Source organism: Delphinus delphis, chromosome 6 (assembly GCF_949987515.2).
Source record: "Delphinus delphis chromosome 6, mDelDel1.2, whole genome shotgun sequence".
Taxonomy (NCBI): Eukaryota; Metazoa; Chordata; class Mammalia; order Artiodactyla; family Delphinidae; genus Delphinus; species Delphinus delphis.
Genome location: NC_082688.1, coordinates 47,159,080 through 47,180,888, shown reverse-complemented (window position 1 = coordinate 47,180,888; position 21,809 = coordinate 47,159,080). Strand labels below are relative to the sequence as shown.

Below are 21,809 nucleotides of genomic sequence, written 5' to 3'. Positions count from 1 at the left end.
ACTCCCAGTTAAAAGATCAAGAGAATTCCCCTGAAAGAACAATTAACCAGACCTCTCCAGCCTAACAGACACTGAATTCAAAAAGGAGAAAATCAAAATCCTGAAGGAATTTAAAAAGGCTATCAATAGAAAGGCAGATTACTGTAAAAGGGAAGTAGAAACTATAAAGAGGAGCCAAGAAAAATAAGAAAACTCATTTGTTGAGATGAAAGTTGAGCCAAAGGCAGTGAATACCAGATTGAATAATGCAGAAGAAGGAATAAGTGATCTGGAAGACAGAATAATGGAAATCACTCAAACAGAACAGCAGACAGAAAGCCAAATGAAACAAAAATGAAAGCAATATAAGAGACCTATGGAATAATATGAAGCGTGTAAATCTATGCATAATAGGGATTCCAGAAGAAGAAGAAAGAGAAAAGGGGATCGAAAGTGTATTTGAATAAATTATGGCTGGAAACTTCCAAACCTAAAGAAGGAAACAGATATGCAGGTACAAGAAGCACAGGGCGTCCCCAACAAGATGAACTCAAACAGACTACACCAAAACATGTTATAATTAAAATGGCAAAAGTTAAAGAGGGGGATTCTAAAGGCAGCAAGAGAAAAACAGAGTTAATTATAAAGAAACCCCCATAAGGCTATCAGCTGATTTCTCAACAGAAATGTTGCAGGCCAGAAGGTAGTGGCAAGATATATTCAAAGTCCTAAAAGGGAAAAATCTGCAAACTGGGTTACTCTACCCAGCAAGATTATCATTTAGAATAGAAGGAGAGACAAAGAATTTCTTAAGCAAAAGCTAAAAAAAAACCCCACAGCAATACTAAACCTATCCTAAAAGAAATATTGAAAGGTCTTCTCTAAATAGAAAAGAAGCAAGAATCTATAGGAAAGAGAAAATCACAACTGGAAATAAGTCACTTAAATAAGCCAGTATACAGATTTAAAAAAAATCAAAAAATGTTTGTGAAAGTGATGATAACCACAATGAACAGTAAAAAGATAAACATGGGGCTTCCCTGGTGGTGCAGTGGTTGAGAATCTGCCTGCCAATGCAGGGGACACGGGTTCGAGCCCTGGTCTGGGAAGATCCCACATACCACAGAGCAATTGGGCCCGTGAGCCACAACTACTGAGCCTGTGAGTCTGGAGCCTGTGCTCCACAACAAGAGAGGCCATGACAGTGAGAGGCCCACGCACCGCGAGGAAGAGGGGCCCCCACTCGCTGCAACTAGAGAAAGCCCTTGCACAGAAATGAAGACCCAACACAGCCAAAAATAAACATGAAGATGTAAAAGAGGACATCAAAATCATAAAATGTCGAGTAGGAGAGTAAGAACATGTAGATTCTTTTTTTATTTTAGAATGTGTTTGATCCTATATGACTATCAGTCTAAAGCAAGTATATATAGGAAGGGGTTAACATACTTGAACAACGTTGCAACAACAAATAAAAAACATACAATAGATTCACAAAAACCAAAAAAAACAGAACACAAGTGTAATATAAAAGGAAATCATCAAACCATAAAAGGAAAAACAAAAAAGGGACAAAGAAGATATACAAAATCAACTGGAAAACAAGGCTTAAAATAGCAATGAATATCTATCAATAATTATGTTAAATGTCAATGGATTAAATGCTCCAATCAAAAGACACAGAGTGGCAGATTAGTTAAAAAAAAACAAGTGCCTACAATATGTTGCTTACAAGAGACCCACTTTAGGGCAAAGAACACACATAGATAGAAAGTGAGGGGATGGAAAAAGATATTTCATCTTTTGGGGACTGCAATACTAATATCATACAAAATAGACTTTAAAACAAAGGCCATAAAGAAAAAGAAGGACACTATATAATGAAGGATCAATACAAGAAGAGGATATTACACTTATCAACATATACGTACCCCACATAGGAGCACCCAACTACATAAAACAAATAGTAACAGACATAAAGGGAAAAACTGATGGGAATCCAATAATAGTATGAGACTTTAACATTCTACTCACATCAATGGACAGATCTTCTAGACAGAAAATCAATAAGGCACATTGAGATCCTAAATGATACAACAGAATAGACTTAACTGATATCTTCAGGACATTACATCCAAAAAAACCCACAACAATACATATTCTTTTCAAGTGCACATGGAACATTCTCTAGGATTTACCACATACTAGGACACAAAACAAGCCTCAATAAATTTAAGTGTGTAGAAATTATTTCAAGCATCTTTTCTGACCACAATGACATGAAACTAGGAATCAACCAGAGGAAAGAAATGAGAATAAAATGATTACATGGAGACTAAACAACATGCTACTAAAAAACCAGTGGGTCAACAATGAATACAAAGAGGAAATTAAAAAATACCTTGAGGCAAATGACAATGAAAACATAACCATATAAAATCTATGGGATGCTGCAAAAACAGTTTATTAGAGGGTAGTTCATATCAATACAGACCTTCCTCAGAAAACAAGAAAAATCTCAAACAACCTAACCTACCACCTAAAAGAACTAGAAAAAGAACAAAAGCTAAAGTCAACAGAAGGAAGGAAATAATAAAGATCAGAGAGGAAATAAATAAAATAGAGATTAAAAATTAGAAAAAAAAGATCAGTAAAACCAAGAGCTGGTTCTTCAAAAAGGTAAATAAAATTGACAAACCTCTGGCCAGGCTCACCAGGAAGAAAAGGGAACCCATATAAACAAAATAAGAAATGAAAAAGGAGAAGTAATATCCAATACCACAGAAATACAAAAAACCATAAGAGAATACTATGAATAATTATATGCCAACAAATTCAGCAACCTGGAAGAATGGACTTGTTTCTAGAAACATAGAGCCCACCAAACTGAATAAAGAAGAAATAGATAATTTGAACAGACCGATCACTAGAAGTGAAATAGAATCTGTAATTTTAAAAAACTCCCTATAATACAAAAGTCCAGGACCAGATGGCTTCACAGGCGAAATCTACCAAACATACAAAGAACTTATACCAGTCCTTCTCAAACTCTTCCAAAGGATTGAAGAGGAGGGAACACTCTCAAAGACATTCTGTGAAGCCACCTGAGAGCAAAACCAGACAAAGACACCACCAAAATAGAAAATTACAGGCCAATATCTTTGATGAATATAGACGCAAAAATTTTCAGCAAAATATTAGCAAACCAAATCTAACAACACATAAAAGAGATCATACACCATGACCAAGTTGTATTTATCCCAGGATCACAAGGATGGTTCAACATACGCAAATCAATCAAAGTTATACAACACATCTACAAAAGTAAAGACAAAAATCACATGATGATCTCAAAAGATGCAGAAAAAGCATTTGATAAAATTCAACATCCATTCATGATAAAAACTCTTACCAAAGTGGGTACAGAGGGAACATATCTCAACATAATAAAAGCTATTTATGACAAACCCACAGCCAATATAATACTCAATGGTGAAATGCTGAAAGCTTTCCCACTAAAATCTGGAACAAGATAGGATGCCCACTCTCACCACTTCTATTCAACACAGTATTCGAAGTCCTAGCCACAGCAATCAGACAAGAAAAAGAAGTAAAAGGTATAAAAATTGTAAGGGAAGAGGTAAACTTGTCATTACATGCAGATGACAAGATATTATATATAGAAAACCCTAAAGATTCCACACAAAAACTAATAGAACTGATAAATTCAGCAAGGTAGCAGGATACAAGATCAACTTAAAGAAATCAGTTGCATTTGTTCATACTCAAAATAAGAGAAAGGGAATGTAAAAAAACAATCCCTTTTAAAATTCCATCAAAAAAATAAAATACTTAGGAATAAACCTGACCAAGAAGGTGAAAGACTTACATGCTGAGAATGATAAGACATTAATAAAGGAAATTGAAGATGATTCAAAGAAATGGAAAGATATCCCATGCTCTTGGATTGGAAGAATTAATATTGTTAAAATGGCCATACTACCCAAAGCAATCTACAGATTTAATGTGATCCCTATCAAATTACCCATGACATTTTTCACATAACTAAAACAAATAATCCTAAAATTTATATGGAACCATAAAAGACCCAGAACTGCCAAACAGTCCTGAGGAAGAAGAACAAAAGAGGAGGCATAACCCTCCCAGACTCCAGACAATACTACAAAGTTACAGTAATCAAAACAGCATGGTATTGGCACAGAAACAGACATATGTATCAATGGAACAGAAAAGAAAGCACAGAAATAAACCCACACACCTGCAGTCAATTAATCTTTGACAGAGGGGGCAAGAATATACAATGGAAAAAATACAGTCTCTTCACCAAGTAGTATTGGGAAAGTTGGACAGCCACATGTAACCCAATGAAGTTAGAACACACCCTTACACCATACACAAAAATAAACTCAAAATGGCTTAAAGACTTAAATATAAAACATGACACCATAAAACTTCTAGAAGAGAACATAGGCAAAATATTCTCTGACATAAGTTGCACCAATGTTTTCTTAGGTCAGTCAATAGAAATAGAAAGCAAATATTAATAGAAATAAAAACAAGGCCAATAAAAATAAAAGCAAGGCAATAGGAATAAAATAAAAATAAAAGTAAAAATAAACAAATGGGACCTAATCAAACTTACAAGCTTTTGTACAGCAATTGAAACCATCAACACAATGAAAAGACAACATATGGACTGGGAGAAAACATTTGCAAATGATGCTACCAACAAGGGCTTAATTTCCAAAATATATAAACAGCTCATACAACTCAACAACACACACACAAAAACAAACAACCCAATCAAAATATGGGCAGAAGACCTTAATAGACATTTCTCCAAAGAAGACATAAAGATGACCAACAGGCACATGAAAAGATACTCAACATCACTAATTATTAGAGAAATGCAAATCAAAACTACAATGAGGTAGCACCTCACACCAGTCAGAATGGGCGTCATCAGAAAATATACAAACAACAAATGCTGGAGAGGGTGTGGAGAAAAGGCAACCTTCCTTCACTATTGGTAGGGATGTAAAGTGCAGCCACTATGGAGAACAGTATGGAGGTTTCTCAAAAAACTAAAAATAGAGTTGCCATATGATCCAGCAGTCCCACTCCTGGGCATATATCCAGGTAAAACTATAATTCGAAAAGATACATGCACCCCTATGTTCATAGCAGCGCTGTTTACAATAGCCAAGACATGGAAGCAACCTAAAAGTCTATCGACAGATGAATGGATAAAGAAGATGTGGTACATATATACAATGGAATACAATTCAGCCATAAAAAAGACTGAAATAATGCCATTTGGTATTATCTAGAGATTATCATACCAAGTGAAGTACGTCAGAAGGAGAAAGACAAATATCATATGATATCACTTATGTGTGGAATCTAAAATATGATACAAATGAACCTATCTACAAAACAGAAACAGACTCACAGACATAGAGAACAGACCTGTGGTTGCTGAGGAGGGTGGGAGGGAGAGGGATGGACTGGGAGTTTGGGGTTAGTAGATGCAAACTATTACATTTAGAATGGATAAAGAACAAGGTTGTAGTGTATAGCACAGGGAACTCTATTCAATATTCTGTGATAAACCATAATAGAAAAGAATATGAAAAACAATATATATATATATATATATATATATATATGTAAACTGAATTACTTTGCTGTATAGCAGAAATTAACACATTGTAAATCAACTATACTTCAATAAAATACTTTTTTAAATTAATTAATTTAAAATTAATTTTGTTAAGTGAAAAAAGCCAGGCACAAAAGAGCACACAACTGTATGGTTTGTTCCCTTCGTATGAAATCCAGGGATCAACAGAGCTAACCTACAATGACAGAAATCAGAAAGTGGTTGCCAAGGCTTGGGGGTGGGTGTGGGGAGGGGAATTGACTGGAAAGGGCCATAAGGGACCTTGCTGGAGTGATGGAAATGTTTAATATCTTGTTTTCTTGAAAGGTAGTTAAATGCCTATATACAATTGTTAACATGCATCAAACTGAACACAAGTTCTGTGCATTTTATGATATCTTAATTATCCTTCAGTTAAAAAGCAAGAAACAAGCCATATAGAAAGCTATGAGATGTAGAATTATTGTTGCAGAAAATTAAATCAGTGGTGTGGAAAACAAAGTTGACCAAAGATCAAAGGGGGTGTTTGAGCATGATCCACATGGAGGGCAGAGAGCACAGCACCAGCACATGGGATTTTCCTGACCAAGGTTCCAGAACTAATGGAACAGAAGCAATAATAAGAGCTCTGAAGGATAAATCTTTTCTGAGGTTAAGAAAGAACCAAGAGTCATATTGCAGGAACTTACCCTGTTCTAGGCTAAACCATAATTGAACTCATTATGGCAAAATATTTGAATTATAAAGAAAAAGAAAAAAAGTTCTAAAACATTGAGGCGGGGGAAAAGTCAGTTATCAATAAAACAAAAACCAATTTGGTTGCAGTTGTTTTTGTTGGCCCACAAAATATCAAGAACAGGAGTTTGGAGACAAAGTAGTTGTTATTCAAGAATATTATACTGGACCACATTCTCCCTCATGTTTGAAGGCAACAAAATTCTCAGATGTACAAAGGTTTGGAAAATATTCTCCCCATGAACCCTTTGAAGAAATTAGTTGAAAATCTTTATCATTCAATGAGTGATGAGGCAAAATGAAGGGTCATGGTATAGAGGAGTAATGGTACAACAGGATGTCAGGGAAGGCTAAAATCATTTAAAACAGGAACAAGAAAAAACTGTAAAGGAGTTTAAAAAGTGATAGTAAAACTCAATGTATTTCAAGAGAGAATACACACAATGTTAAAAGTAATATCGTTTTTAAAAAACTATCAGACTATTATGAGTCTTAAACTGCTCTAAAAACAAAGTCTTAATAACAACAACAAAACATTTAAATAAATCAAAATGGCAACATAAATCAAGAAGGTGTTTCCCTCTGTTTGGGCAGAGGTTCCTGGGACCGGAATATGTGATGCTTTTTTAAAAAAATTTTTATTGGAGTATAGTTGATTTACAATGTTGTGCTTGTTTCAGGTGTACAGCAAAGTGAATCAGTTATACATATACATATATCCACTTTTTCAGATTCTTTTCCCATATAGGCTATTAGAGCATTGAGTAGAGTTCCCTTTGCTATACAGTAGGTCCTTATTAGTTATCTATTTTATATATAGTAGTGTGTGTGTATGATGCTGTTTTTGAAACTGCATGTCAGGTCCTTCTGTTTTGGTATTTTCCCTACCCCATTTGAACATCTTCAATATTTTATCATAAAATTTTAAAATAATATACAGGCTGCAAGAAGAACTTTCCAAGTACTAAAAATTATTCTACTTTCTGATTTTCTTAACAGAAACTGAGAAGTTGTGGTTTATGTGTAAGGTTGAGAGGATGAAGATATATTTGGCAAGTGGGAGCAAAATTATAAGTGTATAAAATTCTTTGTCTCAGGAAAAAAAGGACATAACAAATTACCAAAAAAACAGTAACCTGAAAAAAAAATGGAACAACTTTATATCAACAAGACCTACAAATTCATCAAAACAACATATATGGAGCCAGGGTTCCACTTTCTAGGGACAAATTTCTATCCTTCTAACTTACTTCACTTAATCCCAAAGCAGCATTCTTTGATGAACTTGCAGATTCCAATCCAATGTTTGCATGCTTTTTCACAATCCATTATTCCCTTCCTGATTTAAGTATCTTAGATGCCAGAGTACTCGCTATAATCATTCCCTTGGAACTTCCTCATTTCTCATGTCCCTCTTGTTTTCTTTGTATTCACTTTCGAAAAGCCCAACCCCCTTAGTTGTCTCAACTATTCCCCTTCTCAGTGTTTACAGCTGAGTAGCTGGATGTTGCTGGAAAAAAATTTTCTAGTGGTTTCATTTTAAATGTTGCTCTCAAATCCTAAGTGGCCCTTGGCCCTACCCAAATAGACAATTATGTTCCTCTAATATGTCCCCATATTCCAAGACAGACTTATCTCATTTCTTCCTGAACTCTTAATCCCAAATCATACCCTCCTCACTTCCAGCTAATGGCCTTATCTCATAAGTCTTTGAGAAAACAGAAACAATCAGAAGCCCTACCTACATGTTCCCCACCACCAAATTTACATACCTTCCTCCATCTGCTTCCATTTTCTCTTCTTTTCCTTGCTATAGCTGAAAAAAAATTCTCTTCAAATCTAAGGCAAAAACTAAAATACTCTGAGGTGTGTTCTGTACTTTCTCCTCTCCCATGATCTCAATAAATTAATTCCACTGGTCACTAACTCTCCTGCATCATTGTTATCTCCTCCCTACTGGATCATTCCTTCAGGATACAAACATTCTCTAGTATCTCCTGATCTTTTAAGCAAAGACAAGAAGAAAACCTCTCTCTTAATTAGACATCCTTTTCTGGCTCCTGCCCCACCTCTCTGTTCCCCTTCACAGCAAAACCTCTTTGATGAGTGGGTACCCACACTGCTACCACTTCCTAGGCACTCTTTCATTCCTCCACCCACTTCAGCCTGGCTTCTTACCACCCTCCATAGTAACGAACCTTGTCCTTTCTTCCCTGAGCTGTTACCACTGTGATCTCTTTTGCTGCCAACTCCAAAGGACACCAGTCTGTCCTTAACACACTGGACTTCTCCTTGTCCTAACAATCTTACCTTCGATTCAGTGAAACCACACTGTTTTAGGTTCTCTTCTTCCTCTCTTGCCTGCCCTTCTTCATCTTTGCTAAAGGTCCCTTCTCCATCTTTGCTAAAGGTCCCTTCTCTTCCTGGCTATTCAAAAGCTTTCCTCAAGGCTCAGTCCTAGGCTCTCTCCTCTTTTCACTTTCTTCTTAGGAGTTATCATCTGCAATCATGGCTTTACATGATTACATATATGCAGATGACTCAGATTTTTATATCCAGCCCAGACTCCTCTTTGAATTCCAAACCTGTATTTTCAATTGCTTACTTTCTCCTTTATCTTTGACCCCTCCTCATAGAATCCCCAAACTTCATTACACCCTCAAACACATTTAAGCCTGGTTCTCTTAAATGCCTCTCCTTCTCAGAGAATTCAATTTCTCAAAGTAAAACCTTGGGCATTGTTTTGGGGACCTTCTCCCTCACCTCTTCCCCATGTTTAAGCCAGTACAATATCCAGCCTCATGACTTCTTAATATCTCCTGAATCCATCCTCTTTTCCCTCATCAGCTACCACCACCTGATGCAAGCTGCCATTACCTCCTGAACTCCTGCATTAGCTTCCTAATCAGTCTCATATTCATCCTGGGGCCTTCTAATCCAGTCTCCTCTCTTCAAAAGTATCGCAATGAGGGCTTCCCTGGTGGCGCAGTGGTTGAGAGTCTGCCTGCCCATGCAGGGGACATGGGTTCGTGCCCCGGTCTGGGAGGATCCCACATGCCGCGGAGTGGCTGGGCCCGTGAGCCATGGCCGCTGAGCCTGTACGTCCGGAGCCTGTGCTCCACAACAGGAGAGGCTGCAACAGTGAGAGGCCCGCGTACAGCAAAAAAAAAAAAAAAAAAGTATCGCAATGAAAATATGACCATTTCACTCCTTCCTGATTATCACCTTCAGTGGGATTTTGAATATGCAAACCTCTTTACAAGGCCACAAAGTTCTGCATGCTGTGACACCTCTCCATCTCCCAGCCTCACCTCGCACTACTCTCTCCTCCCTACAGTGCTATCTTTTAATCCCCTCTATGAATCACACTCCCTTCTGTCAAAAGACCTTTGTGCCTTCTGTTCCTCAGCCTGGAATACCCTTTACGTCTCTCTAAACATGGCTGAGTTCTCGTTTTTGTCCAGGTTTAAATGTCATTGACTTAACAAGGTTTTCTCTGACCATCCTGTCTAAATGGGCTTTCTGGAGGACCTTCAAGATGGTGGAGGAGTAAGACGTGGAGATCACTTTCCTCCCCACAAATACATCAAAAATACACCTACATGTGGAACAACTCCTACAGAGCACCTACTAAATGCTGGCAGAAGACCCCAGACTTCCCAAAAGGCAAGAAACTCCCCACGTACCTGGGTAGGGCAAAAGGAAAAAAAAGAAAAACCAGAGACAAAAGAATAGGGACAGGACCTGCACCTCTGGGAGGGAGCTGTGAAGGAGGAAGAGCTTCCACACACTAGGAAGCCCCTTCACTGGAGGAGATGGGGGGTGGGTGGGCAGGGGGAAGCTTTGGAGCCACGGAGGAGAGCGCAGCAACAGGGGTGCAGAGGGCAAAGCGGAGAGATTCCCGCACAGAGGATCCATGCCGACCGGCACTCACCAGTGTCTGCTCACCCGCCGGGGCTGGTGGGGCTTGGGCTTTGGAGGTCAGACCCCAGGGTAAGGACTGGGGTTGGCTGTGTGAACACAGCCTGAGAGTGCTAGTGTGACACAGCAAGCCGGGAGGGCGTCGGGGAAAATGTCTGAACCTGCCTAAGAGGCAAGAGACCATTGTTTTGGGGTGTGTGAGGAGAGGGGATTCCTTCCCTGTCTGCCCACAGAAGGCAGAGCACCCCCTAAATGAGCTCCAGAGATAGGTGCAAGCTGCGGCTATCAGCATGGACACCAGTGATGGACATGAAATGCTAAGGCTGCTGCTGCAGACACCAGGAAGCCTGTGTGCAAGCACAGGTCACTGTCCACACCTCCCCTCCTGGGAGGCGGTGCAGCCTGCCACTGCCAGGTTCCTGTGATCCAGGGACAACTTCCCCGGGAGAACGCATAGCGCGCCTCAGGCTGTTGCAACGTCATGCTGGCTTCTGCCACCACAGGCTCGCCCCACATTCCATACCCCTCCCTCCCCCCGGCCTGAGTGAGCCAGAGCCCCCCAATGAGCCGCTCCTTTAACCCCCTCCTGTCTGGGTGAAGAACAGATGCCAGAGGGTGACGTACATGCAGACGTGGGGCCAAATCCAAACCTGAACCTCAGGAGCTCTGCAAACAAACAAGAGAAAGGGCGATCTCTCCCAGAAGCCTCAGGAGCAGCAGATTAAATCTCCACCATCAACTTGATGTACCCTGCACCTGAGCAATGCCAGAATAGACAACAAATCATCCCAAAACTGAGGCGGTGGACTTTGGGAGCAACTGGAGACTTGGGGTTTGCTGTATGAGTCAGACTAATTCTGATTTTTATGTTTATCTTAGTATAATTTTTAGTGCTTGTTATCACTGGTGGATTTGTTTATTGGTTTGGTTGCTCTTTTTTATTACGTTAAAACTTTTTAAATTTTAATATATTTTTATTTTAATAACTTTATTTTCTTCTCCTCTTCTTCTCTCTCTCTCTCTCTCTCTCTCCCCCCCCTCCCTCTCCCTCCCTCCCTCCCTCCCTCCCCTCACTTTTCTTCTGAGCTGTGTGCCTAACAGGGTCATGGTGCTCCAGCCAGGTATCAGGCCTGGGCCTCTGAGGTGGGAGAGCTGAGTTCAGCACACTGGACCACCAGAGGCCTCACAGCTCCATGTAATATCAATTGATGAGAGCTCTCCCAGAGCTCTGTCTCAATGTTAAGACCCAGCTCCACTCAACAACTAGCAAGCTCCAGTGCTGGACACTCTATGCAAAACAACTAGTAAGAACACAATGCCACCCATTAGCATAGAGGTTGCCTAAAATCATAATAAGGTCACAGACACCCCAAAACACACGACCGGATGCAGTCCTGCCCACTAGAAAGACAAGAGCGAGCCTCATCGACTGGAACACAGGCACCAGTCCCCTCCACCAGGAAGCATACACAACCAACAGAACCAACCTTACCAACTGCAGGCAGACACCAAAAAACCAGGAACTGCTAACCTGCAGCCAGCAAAAAGGAGACCCCAAACACAGTTAAGCAAAATGAGAAGACAGAGGAATACGCAGAAGATGAAGAAGCAAAGCAGAAACCCACCAGACCAAACAAATGAAGAGGAAACAGGCAGTCTACCTGAAAAAGAATTCAGAGTAATGGTAGTAAAGATGATCCAAAATCTTGCAAACAGAATGGAGAAAATACAAGAAACATTTAAGAACCTAGACGAACTAAAGAACAAACAAACATTGTGTTGTGATGAACAACACAATAAATGAAATTAAAAATTCTCTAGAAGGAATCAATAGCAGAATAACTGAGGAAGAGAAACGGATAAGTGACCTGGAAGGTAAAAGAGTGGAAATAACTACCACAGGGCAGAATAAAGAAAAAAGAATGAAAAGAATTGTGGACTGTCTCAGAGATGTCTGGGACAACACTAAATGCACCAACATTTGAATTCTACGGGTCCCAGAAAAAGAGGAGAAAAAGAAAGGGACTGAGAAAATATATGAAAAGATTATAGTTGAAAACTTCCCTAATATGGGAAAAGAAATAGTCAACTCCAGGAAGTGCAGAGAGTCCCATACAATATAAATCCAAGGAGAAACATGCCAAGACACATATTAATCAAACTATCAAAAATTAAATACAAAGAAAAAATATTAAAAGCAGCAAGGGAAAAGCAAAAAATAATATACAAGGGAATCCCATAAGCCTAACAGCTGATTTTTCAGCAGAAACTCTGCAAGCCAGAAGGGAGTGGTAGGACATATTTAAAGTGATGAAAGGGGAAAACCTACAACCAATATTCCCCAGAAAGGATCTCATTCAGATTTGATGGAGAAATTAAAAGCTTTACAGACGAGCAAAAGCTAAGAGAATTCAGCACCACCAAACCAGTTTTACAACAAATGCTAAAGGAACTTTTCTAGGCAGGAAACACAAGAGAAGGAAAAGACTTACAAAAACAAACCCAAGGGCTTCCGTGGTGGCGCAGTGGCTGAGAGTCTGCCTGCCAATGCAGGGGACACGGGTTTGTGCCCCGGTCCGGGAAGATACCACATGCTGTGGAGCGGCTGGGCCCATGAGCCATGGCCACTGAGCCTGCGCATCGGAGCCTGTGATCCGCAACGGGAGATGCCACAACAGTGAGAGGCCCGCATACTGCAAAAAAAACCCAAAACAAACAAAAAACAAAAACAATTAAGAAAGTGGTAATAGGAACATACATATTGATAATTACCATAGATGTAAATGGATTAAATGCTCCAACCAAAAGACACAGACTGGCTGAATGGATACCAAAACAAGACCCATATATATGCTGTCTAAAAGAGACCCACTTCAGACCTAGGGACACATATACACTGCAAATGAGGGGATGGAAAAAGATATTCCATGCAAATGGAAATCAAAAGAAAACTGAAGTAGCAATTCTCTTATCAGACAAAAAAGATTTCAAAATAAAGACTATTAAAAGAAAAAAAGAAAAACACTATATAATGATCAAAAGATCAATCCAAGAAGATATAACAATTGTAAATATTTATGCACCCAACATAGGAGCACCTCAATACTTAAGGCAAATGCTAACAGCCATAAAAGGGGAAATCGACAGTAACACAAACATAGTTGGGGACTTTAACACCCCACGTTCACCAATGAACAGATCATCTAAGATGAAAATAAATAAGGAAACACAAGCTTTTATTGATACATTAAATAAGATGGACTTAATTGATATTTATAGGACATTCCATCCAACAGAATACACTTTCTTCTCAAGTGCTCATGGAACATTCTCCAGGATAAATCATATCCTGGGTCGCAAATCTAGCCTTGGTAAATTTAAGAAAATTGAAATTGTATCAAGTATCTTTTCTGACCACAATGCTATGAGACTAGATATCAATTACAGGAAAAAAATCTGTAAAAAATACAAACACTGGAGGCTAAACATTACAAACTAGGAAATAACCAAGTGATCACTGAATAAACCAAAGAGGAAATAAAAAAAAAAATCTAGAAACAAATGACAGTGAAAACACGACAACCCAAAACCTGTGGGATGCAGCAAAAGCAAGTCTAAGAGGGAAGTTTTTAGCAATATATCCCTACCTTAAGAGACAAGAAATATCTCAGACAACCTAACCTTATACCTAAAGCAATTAGGGAAAGAAGAACAAAAGAAAACCCAAAGTTAGCAGAAGGAAAAAAATCATAAAAATCATATCAGAAACAAATGAAAAAGAAGGGAACAATAGCGAAGATCAATAAAACTAAAAGCTGGTTCTTTGAGAAGATAAACAAAATTGATAAGCCATTAGTCATACTCACCAAGAAAAAAAGGGAGAAGACTCAAATCAACAAACTAGAAATAAAAAAGCAGAAGTAACACCTGACACTGCAGAAATACAAAGGATCATGAGAGATTACTACAAGCAACTCTAGGCCAATAAAATGGACAACCTGGAGGAAATGGATAATTTCTTAGAAAAGCACAACTTTCAGAGACTGAACCAGGAAGAAATAGAAAATATAAACAGACCAATCACAAGCACTAAAATTGAAACAGTGATTAAAAATCTTCCAACAAACAAAAGCCCAGGACCAGATGGCTTCACAGGCAGATTCTATAAAACATTTATAGAAGAGCCAACACCTGTCCTTCTCAAACTCTTCCAAAATATACCAGAAGGAGGAACACTCCCAAACTCATTCTACAAGGCCACCATCACCCTGATACCAATACCAGACAAAGATGTCACAAAGAAAGAAAACTACAGGCCAATATCACTGATGAATATAGATGCAAAAATCCTCAACAAAATATTAGCAAACAGAATCCAGCAGCACATTAAAAGGATCATACACCATGATCAAGTGGGGTTTATCCCAGAATTGCAAGGTTCCTTCAATATATGCAAATCAATCAACGTGATACACCATATTAACAAATTTAAGGAGAAGAACCATATGATCATCTCAATAGATGCAGAGAAAGCTTTCAACAAAATTCAACACCCATTTATGATAAAAACCCTCCAGAAAGTAGATAGATAGGGAACTTTCCTCAACATAATAAAGGCCATATATGACAAACCCACAGCAAACATCGTCCTCAATGGTGAAAAACTGAAACCATTTCCACTAAGATCAGAAACAAGACAAGGTTGCTCACTCTCACCACTATTATTCAACATAGTTGTGGAAGTTTTAGACACAGCAATCAGAGAAGAAAAAGAAATAAAAGGAATCCAAATCAGAAAAGAAGGAGTAAAGCTGTCACTGTTTGCAGATGACATGATACTATACATAGAGAATCCTAAAGAGGCTACCAGAAAACTACTAGAGCTAATCAATGAATTTGGTAAAGTAGCAGGATACAAAATTAATGCACAGAAATCTCTTGCATTCCTATACACTAATGATGAAAACTCTGAAAAGGAAATTAAGAATACACTCCCATTTACTACTGCAACAAAAAGAATAAAATACCTTGGAATAAACCTACCTAGGCAGACAAAAGACCTGTATACAGAAAACTGTAAGACACTGATGAAAGAAATTAAAGATGATTCAAACAGATGGAGAGATATACCAAGTTCTTGGATTGCAAGAATCAATATTGTGAAAATGACTCTACTACCCAAAGCAATCTACAGATTCAGTGCAATCCCTATCAAATTACCAATGGCATTTTTCACAGAACTAGAATAAAAAAATTTCACAATTTGTATGGAAACACAAAATACCCAAATAGCCAAAGCAATCTTGAGAAACAAATCAGAGCTGGAGGAATCAGGCTCCCCGTCTTCAGACTATAGTAGAAAGCTACAGTAATCAAGACAGTATGGTACTGGCACAAAAACAGAAATATAGATCAATGGAACACGATAGAAAGATAAATCCACACACATGTGGTCACCTTATCTTTGATATGGAAGGCAAGAATATACAATGGAGAAAAGACGGTCTCTTCAATAAGTGGTGCTGGGAATAGTGGACAGCTACATGTAAAAGAAGGAAATTAGAATACTTCCTAACACTATACAGAAAAATAAACTCAAAATGGATGAAAGACCTAAATGTAAGGCCAGAAAGTATAAAACTCTTAGAGGAAAACACAGGCAGAACACGCTATGACATAAATCAAAGCAAGATCCTTTTTGACCCACTTCCTAGGGTAATGGAAATAAAAACAAAAACAAACAAATGGGACCTAATGAAACTTAAAAGCTTTTGTACAGCAAATGAAACCATAAACAAGATGAAAAGGCAACCCTGAGAATGGGAGAAAATTTTTGCAAATGAAGCAACTGACAAGGGATTAATCTCCAAAATATACAAGCAGCTCATGCAGCTCAATATAAAAAAAAAAAAAACCCATACAACTCAATCCAAAAACGGGCACAAGACCTAAATAGACGTTTCTCCAAAGAAGATATACAGATTGCCAACAAACACATGAAAGGATGCTCAACATCACTAATCATTAAAGAAATGCAAATCAAAACCACAATGATGTATCACCTCACACCAGTCAGAATGGTCATCATCAAAAAATCTACAAACAGTAAATGCTGGAGAGGGTGTGGAGAAAAGGGGACCCTCTTGCACTGTTGGTGGGAATGTAAATTGATACAGCCACTATAGAGAACAGTATGAGGGGGTCCTTAAAAAATTAAAAATAGATCTACCGTATGACCCAGCAATCCCACTACTGGGCATATACCCTGAGAAAACCATAATTCAAAAAGAGTCATGTACCACAATGTTCATTGCAGCACTATTTACAATAGCCAGGACATGGAAGCAACCTAAGTGTCTGTTGACAGATGAATGGATAAAGAAGATGTGGCACATGTATACAATGGAATATTACTCAGCCATAAAAAGAAATGAAATTGAGTTATTTGTAGTGAGGTGGATGGACCTAGAATCTGTCAAACAGTGTGAAGTCAGAAAGTGAAAAACAAATACCGTATGCTAACACATATATATGGAATCTAAAAACAAAAAATGGTTCTGAAGAACCTAGCTAGGGGCAGAACAGGAATAAAGATGCAGATGTAGAGAATGGACTTGAGGACATGTGGGTGGGAAGGGTAAGCTGGGACAAAGTGAGACAGTAGCATTGATATATATACACTACCAAGTGTAAAACAGATAGCTAGTGGGAAGCAACTGCATAGCACAGGGAGATCAGCTCGGTGCTTTGTGACCACCTAGAGGGGTGGGATAAGGAGGGTTGGAGGGAGGCTTAAGAGGGAGGGGATATGGGGATATGTGTGTGCATATAGCTGATTTACTTTGTTGTACAGCAGAAACTAATATAACATTGTATAGCAATTATACTCCAATAAAGATGTTGAAGAAAAAACATTACTCTAGCTAATAAAATTTGTTTTTTTACCTATTTGACAATAAGTAAATAAATGGGCTTTCTACCTCCATTTTATCACTAACTGAACACAGTTTATAGTTAATATTTGTTTGTTTATGTCTCTTTTCCTTCTCCTCCACTAGATAGTAAGCTCATGTGGAACCTGTAACTTTCATTTATGAGTGCTTAAATACATCAGGCACAAAGAAGGTGCTTAGTAAATCTGTCAGTAAATGGATGAACGCATAAGATGAACACACACGTGTAAAATTACTTCCTTTTATTTTTCTATTGCCCTCTTGCTCAAGTTTTTACTCTTATACAGTTTTCTTAGCTTCTTCTTGTAATAAATAATATCCTTATCTTGACTCTGGCAAGGAAGTGATAGTGCCACTCTTTTTCATGATAGTAGAGGTGGCATGGGGTTAGGGAACAGATTTTCTGAGAAAAAGCACCCATTTTCTTCCCTCCACCATTCTCCCATGCAGTCTCTACCCTTTGGTCCTCATTCCCCAGCACTTATATTATTTAACTGGATTTTCTCAGCAACTGTTAAGATAAATGATGTTATTTCTATTTTCTGAGGAAATTGAGGGTCATAAGTACTGAGTAACAATCAAAGGTCAACAAAGCAAAAACCAGTCCAAATCCACAGTTTAAAACCAGGTCGGTAAAATGTGGAAGTTCACCGTTTCTTTTTCCAGCCTATCACTCTGCCTCTTGTTACAGATAAAGTGCGGATTCTACCTACATTACATGTGCTGTGGAGGGAAGAAGAAGCCTCCTGGGCTTAGCTCACTGGGCAGGGCAGGGATCGGGAAGTTAGTATCATGCTGGAAATTCTTCGAAGAAAAGCTTGAGTCTTACACATATGGTTCTGACTAAATATCATCGTTTGTGTGGTCCAGGGTTAATTCTTTCATCTGCCCAGTATTGTTCCATGTTGGAAGCTACTTCATGAACAACATCCAGAAGAATAAAAGATGATTAAGTCATCTTCTAAGTCAGCAACATAAGATGGCTCTCAAAATTTTCTCAGGAAATTACATAGCATTATTTCCTAATCTATCCTTATTCTTTGTAAATGGATAGTTCTGGTTAGATACTGAGGAAAAGACTACTTTCTGTCATATTTTATAAAACCTGTTTTTATAACTGCAAGTATTTAAATCTTCCATCTTCACACCATCCTAAGAGCATTGCTTTTGTTTTTCTGTTTCCTTCCACTCTTCACCCACATATTTTGAAATATATATTCAATCTTTACATATTTCCATACCATGTAGTGATAGTATTTTATTCTTTTAGACTGAACACTTTCTTTGTTCTGGTAATAAAGAATCAGTAGACAAAGTATTTCAAAGCTTAATGTGCATTATTCCCAAATTGTATTTGTTTTCTTAGTTTGATGCTATGATAAAATGAAAGGCTAATTGATGGTTACTGTATATTAAAGTGGACTAACTAAGTCGATGAGTAAAAGTTGTCAAGGAACTGGATGATCTTCTGGCAATACTATTCTGGCTAAAGAAAAGTATTTTAAAAAAAATCATACAAGTTTATCTAAAGACATGTAAGGCAGTTGAACATAAAATTAAACTGCAATCTAGGATTATTATTTAATAGGCTATTTTTTATCTTTGCAATATATATAGGCACTAACAATTATATATGTCTTCCTAGACATGACAGAAGGAACTCTTGAAATATAAAGTGTATTTTATAAGCTATAGATGTACTTTTCCTCTAATAAAACATGTAAACTTACTTGACATTTATACAAACTCATTAAATAACTTCTATATTCATTCTTGTCAAAGGTAGTATTTCAATTTAATTATGATTAGGGACTTATTTAAATCACTATAAAGATCTCATTCCTCATCTAATGATGCCAGGGACAAATATAAAGCTGTCTATATCAGCATTGCTCATTTATTACACCAATTTTCCAGAATATATAGGTCATTCTAAAAGCTCTCCCTGAAAAAAATATAAAGTAGCTTTTTAATTCTCAAAGTTCTCATCAGAATTAAAATAGGTCAAGTTTTTAGAGCATAGAGCTGTGAGATTATTTTACATTATTTTTATTTATTTGAGTTTAGGGAATATTCCGAGATGTTTTTTCTCTTAGCTTTATTAAACATTTGGGCATTGTACTGGGTTGACCTGTGCTCGCCCTACCACCTCCCCAAAAAAGAGATGTCTACCAGGAACATGTAAATGTAGCCTTATTTGGAATAAAGGTCTTTGCAGATGTAATTAAGGTAAGGATCTCAAGATGAAGTCATTCTGAATTAAGGTGAATCCAGTAACGAATGTCCTTATAAGAGACAGACAATGAGAGGTACATAAAGACACAGAGGGAAGAAGGCCATTTGAAGATGGAGGCAGACATTGGAGTTATACTGCCACAAGCCGAGGAACGCCAGGAGTTGCCAGAAACTGGACGAAACTAGAAAAGATTCTTCCCTAGAGCCTTTGTAGGGTTGGTGGCCCTGCCAACACTTTAAGACTTCTGCCCTCCAAAACTGTGTGAGAATGAATTTCTGCTGTTTTAAACTACCACATCTGTGGTAATTTGTTGCAGCAGCCCTAGAAAACTAATACAAGTATACATTTGATACTAACTGCAGGTTTTGAACTCCTTTAAATGTTAGTCTGTGTCTATTCTGTGTTTATAGATAAGATCTTTTCTTTGAAGTATATTAAAGAGTGAATATCTGTCATTAAAAACAGGAAAAATCCTATATACCTAACATTCCATTTATCTCATAAAGTTACTGTTTTGGCTTTATTTTATCTACCACAGATGTGGCTGGTGGTTATTCATCTTCCATGCTTGATGCAATCAGAAGAGCAGTGATGGTTTCCAACGTGCTTTCAGTTAATAAGATAAATGCGAAAAGCCTCACCCTCAAAGAGGTCTTCAGACTAGCTACTCTTGGAGGCAGCCAAGGTAATGAGCATTTTATTTCTCACACGATGTACATACAACCATGCCAATGTGTCCTTTGCTGCAGTGTGAAGGCTCGTGATAGTGGCATCAGCAGGCACCCCCATATTCATGACTGTTGCATCTCATATAATATAACCAAAACTTAGCAAGTACATGTTCAAGCATGTGGTGGAGGCATCATTCTTTAAGCAAGTTCCCTGTTTTTGGCAGAAGAGATGTTCAGTATGCAATTATCATATTAATTGTTTTAATGGATACTTGCATTGGTCACATGCATACGAGTTCTTTAAAATAATCAGTTTTTTTCCACTGAGTCAAGTAACATGCTCTCTATTGGCTTAAGTAGTAATAATAACAATAATGGCCAAGACTTATTGGGCCCTTACCATGTGATAGGCACTATGCAACATGCTTTATGGATGCTGTTATTGAATCCTCAGAACCACTATTAATTCCATTTTACCAACAAGGTACCTGAGTGAGGCTTACACACCTATCAAGCTACAGTGTGCCATGACTTGAATCCAGAAAATCTGATGCGAGAGTGCAGGGTGATACCCACCGCCTTCCACTGCAATATCTTCCTGTATAAATCTTGGCTTAGACGACGTATTTTGTTTATATACTTAAGTACACTAATTACCCAAGCCTCTTTCAAAGGAGAAAGATGGAGAAGTATAGTTGACTGATATGCAAATATTGTTCATCACCTTTTCCCAGTTCTCACATGTAACTGTATTTTTACTGAAAAAATAGAAAGTGGCAACTGTATTGCTCTCTGTCACTTTAAGTATTATAGTATAATCTGGATGGATGATAGTGAACATATCATGAAACCTTAGGTAGTTAGTGAGAAAAACATAGATCGTAAGACAGGTGTATATTTTTAATATATTTTAATATTTTTATATTTACGATATATACCCTAGATCTCATAAATGAAGTATGATGGAGGCCAGGGTATCCTGGGAAGAGAAACTTCCTGGCTCTTCTCTGAATGTTCTGGGCTATGATGAATGCCATAAAGAACATTTCAAGAAAGAAAGCAAAGGTCATGTGCTTTGCATTTCCCCCAGTCTTATGATTTCATTTTCTAAAGTTCCAAGTTTTAAAAGTTCTGTTCTTTAAACAAGTGTGACACTCCCTACCCCACCCCCGTTTTCACATCTGAGTTGTCCTACCATCTGATTTTCATGGTGTAAATGACTTGTATTTAAATAGTGCTTTTTTTATTCTAGGCTCTCTGTGAGTTGTTTCATCAGGATCCTGTATGTGACCAGGCCGGCATGGGGTGCTTACCAAATCATTTCTACCTTACCGTATAGCTTTCAAATCTATTTTCTGGGCCGCTGTTATGAAATTTCTTCTCAGCTTTTGTCTCTACAAGAGTCTGAGTGAATGAGATGAATGCATCCCTGTTTAAAGTTGGCATCTTCCCCGCTTTACATTCACTCTCAAGATCAAGATGTGCATAAATCACCTTCACAGAGCCAACATTTGCTCCAAAGACAGTAAAACTGCATTTCCTAAAATGCATTTGAGTTGCTTACCAGCCCAGCTAGGCCTCTCTGAAATAATGTGAATTTTTCACTGTAAATTAATGTAGATCAATTTACA

At 37.9% G+C, this 21,809-nt stretch overlaps 1 protein-coding gene across 1 annotated transcript in view; it reads left to right on the top strand.

Moving 5' to 3' along the window:
- The window catches only part of GDA (guanine deaminase), a 134,246-nt gene that overhangs the window by 98,316 nt on the left and 14,121 nt on the right, over positions 1-21,809 (top strand). The window contains exon 11 of the mRNA XM_060014631.1: positions 20,046-20,192. Within this exon, the coding sequence (XP_059870614.1) occupies positions 20,046-20,192 (147 nt within the window). The remainder of the gene's footprint in view (positions 1-20,045; positions 20,193-21,809) is intronic.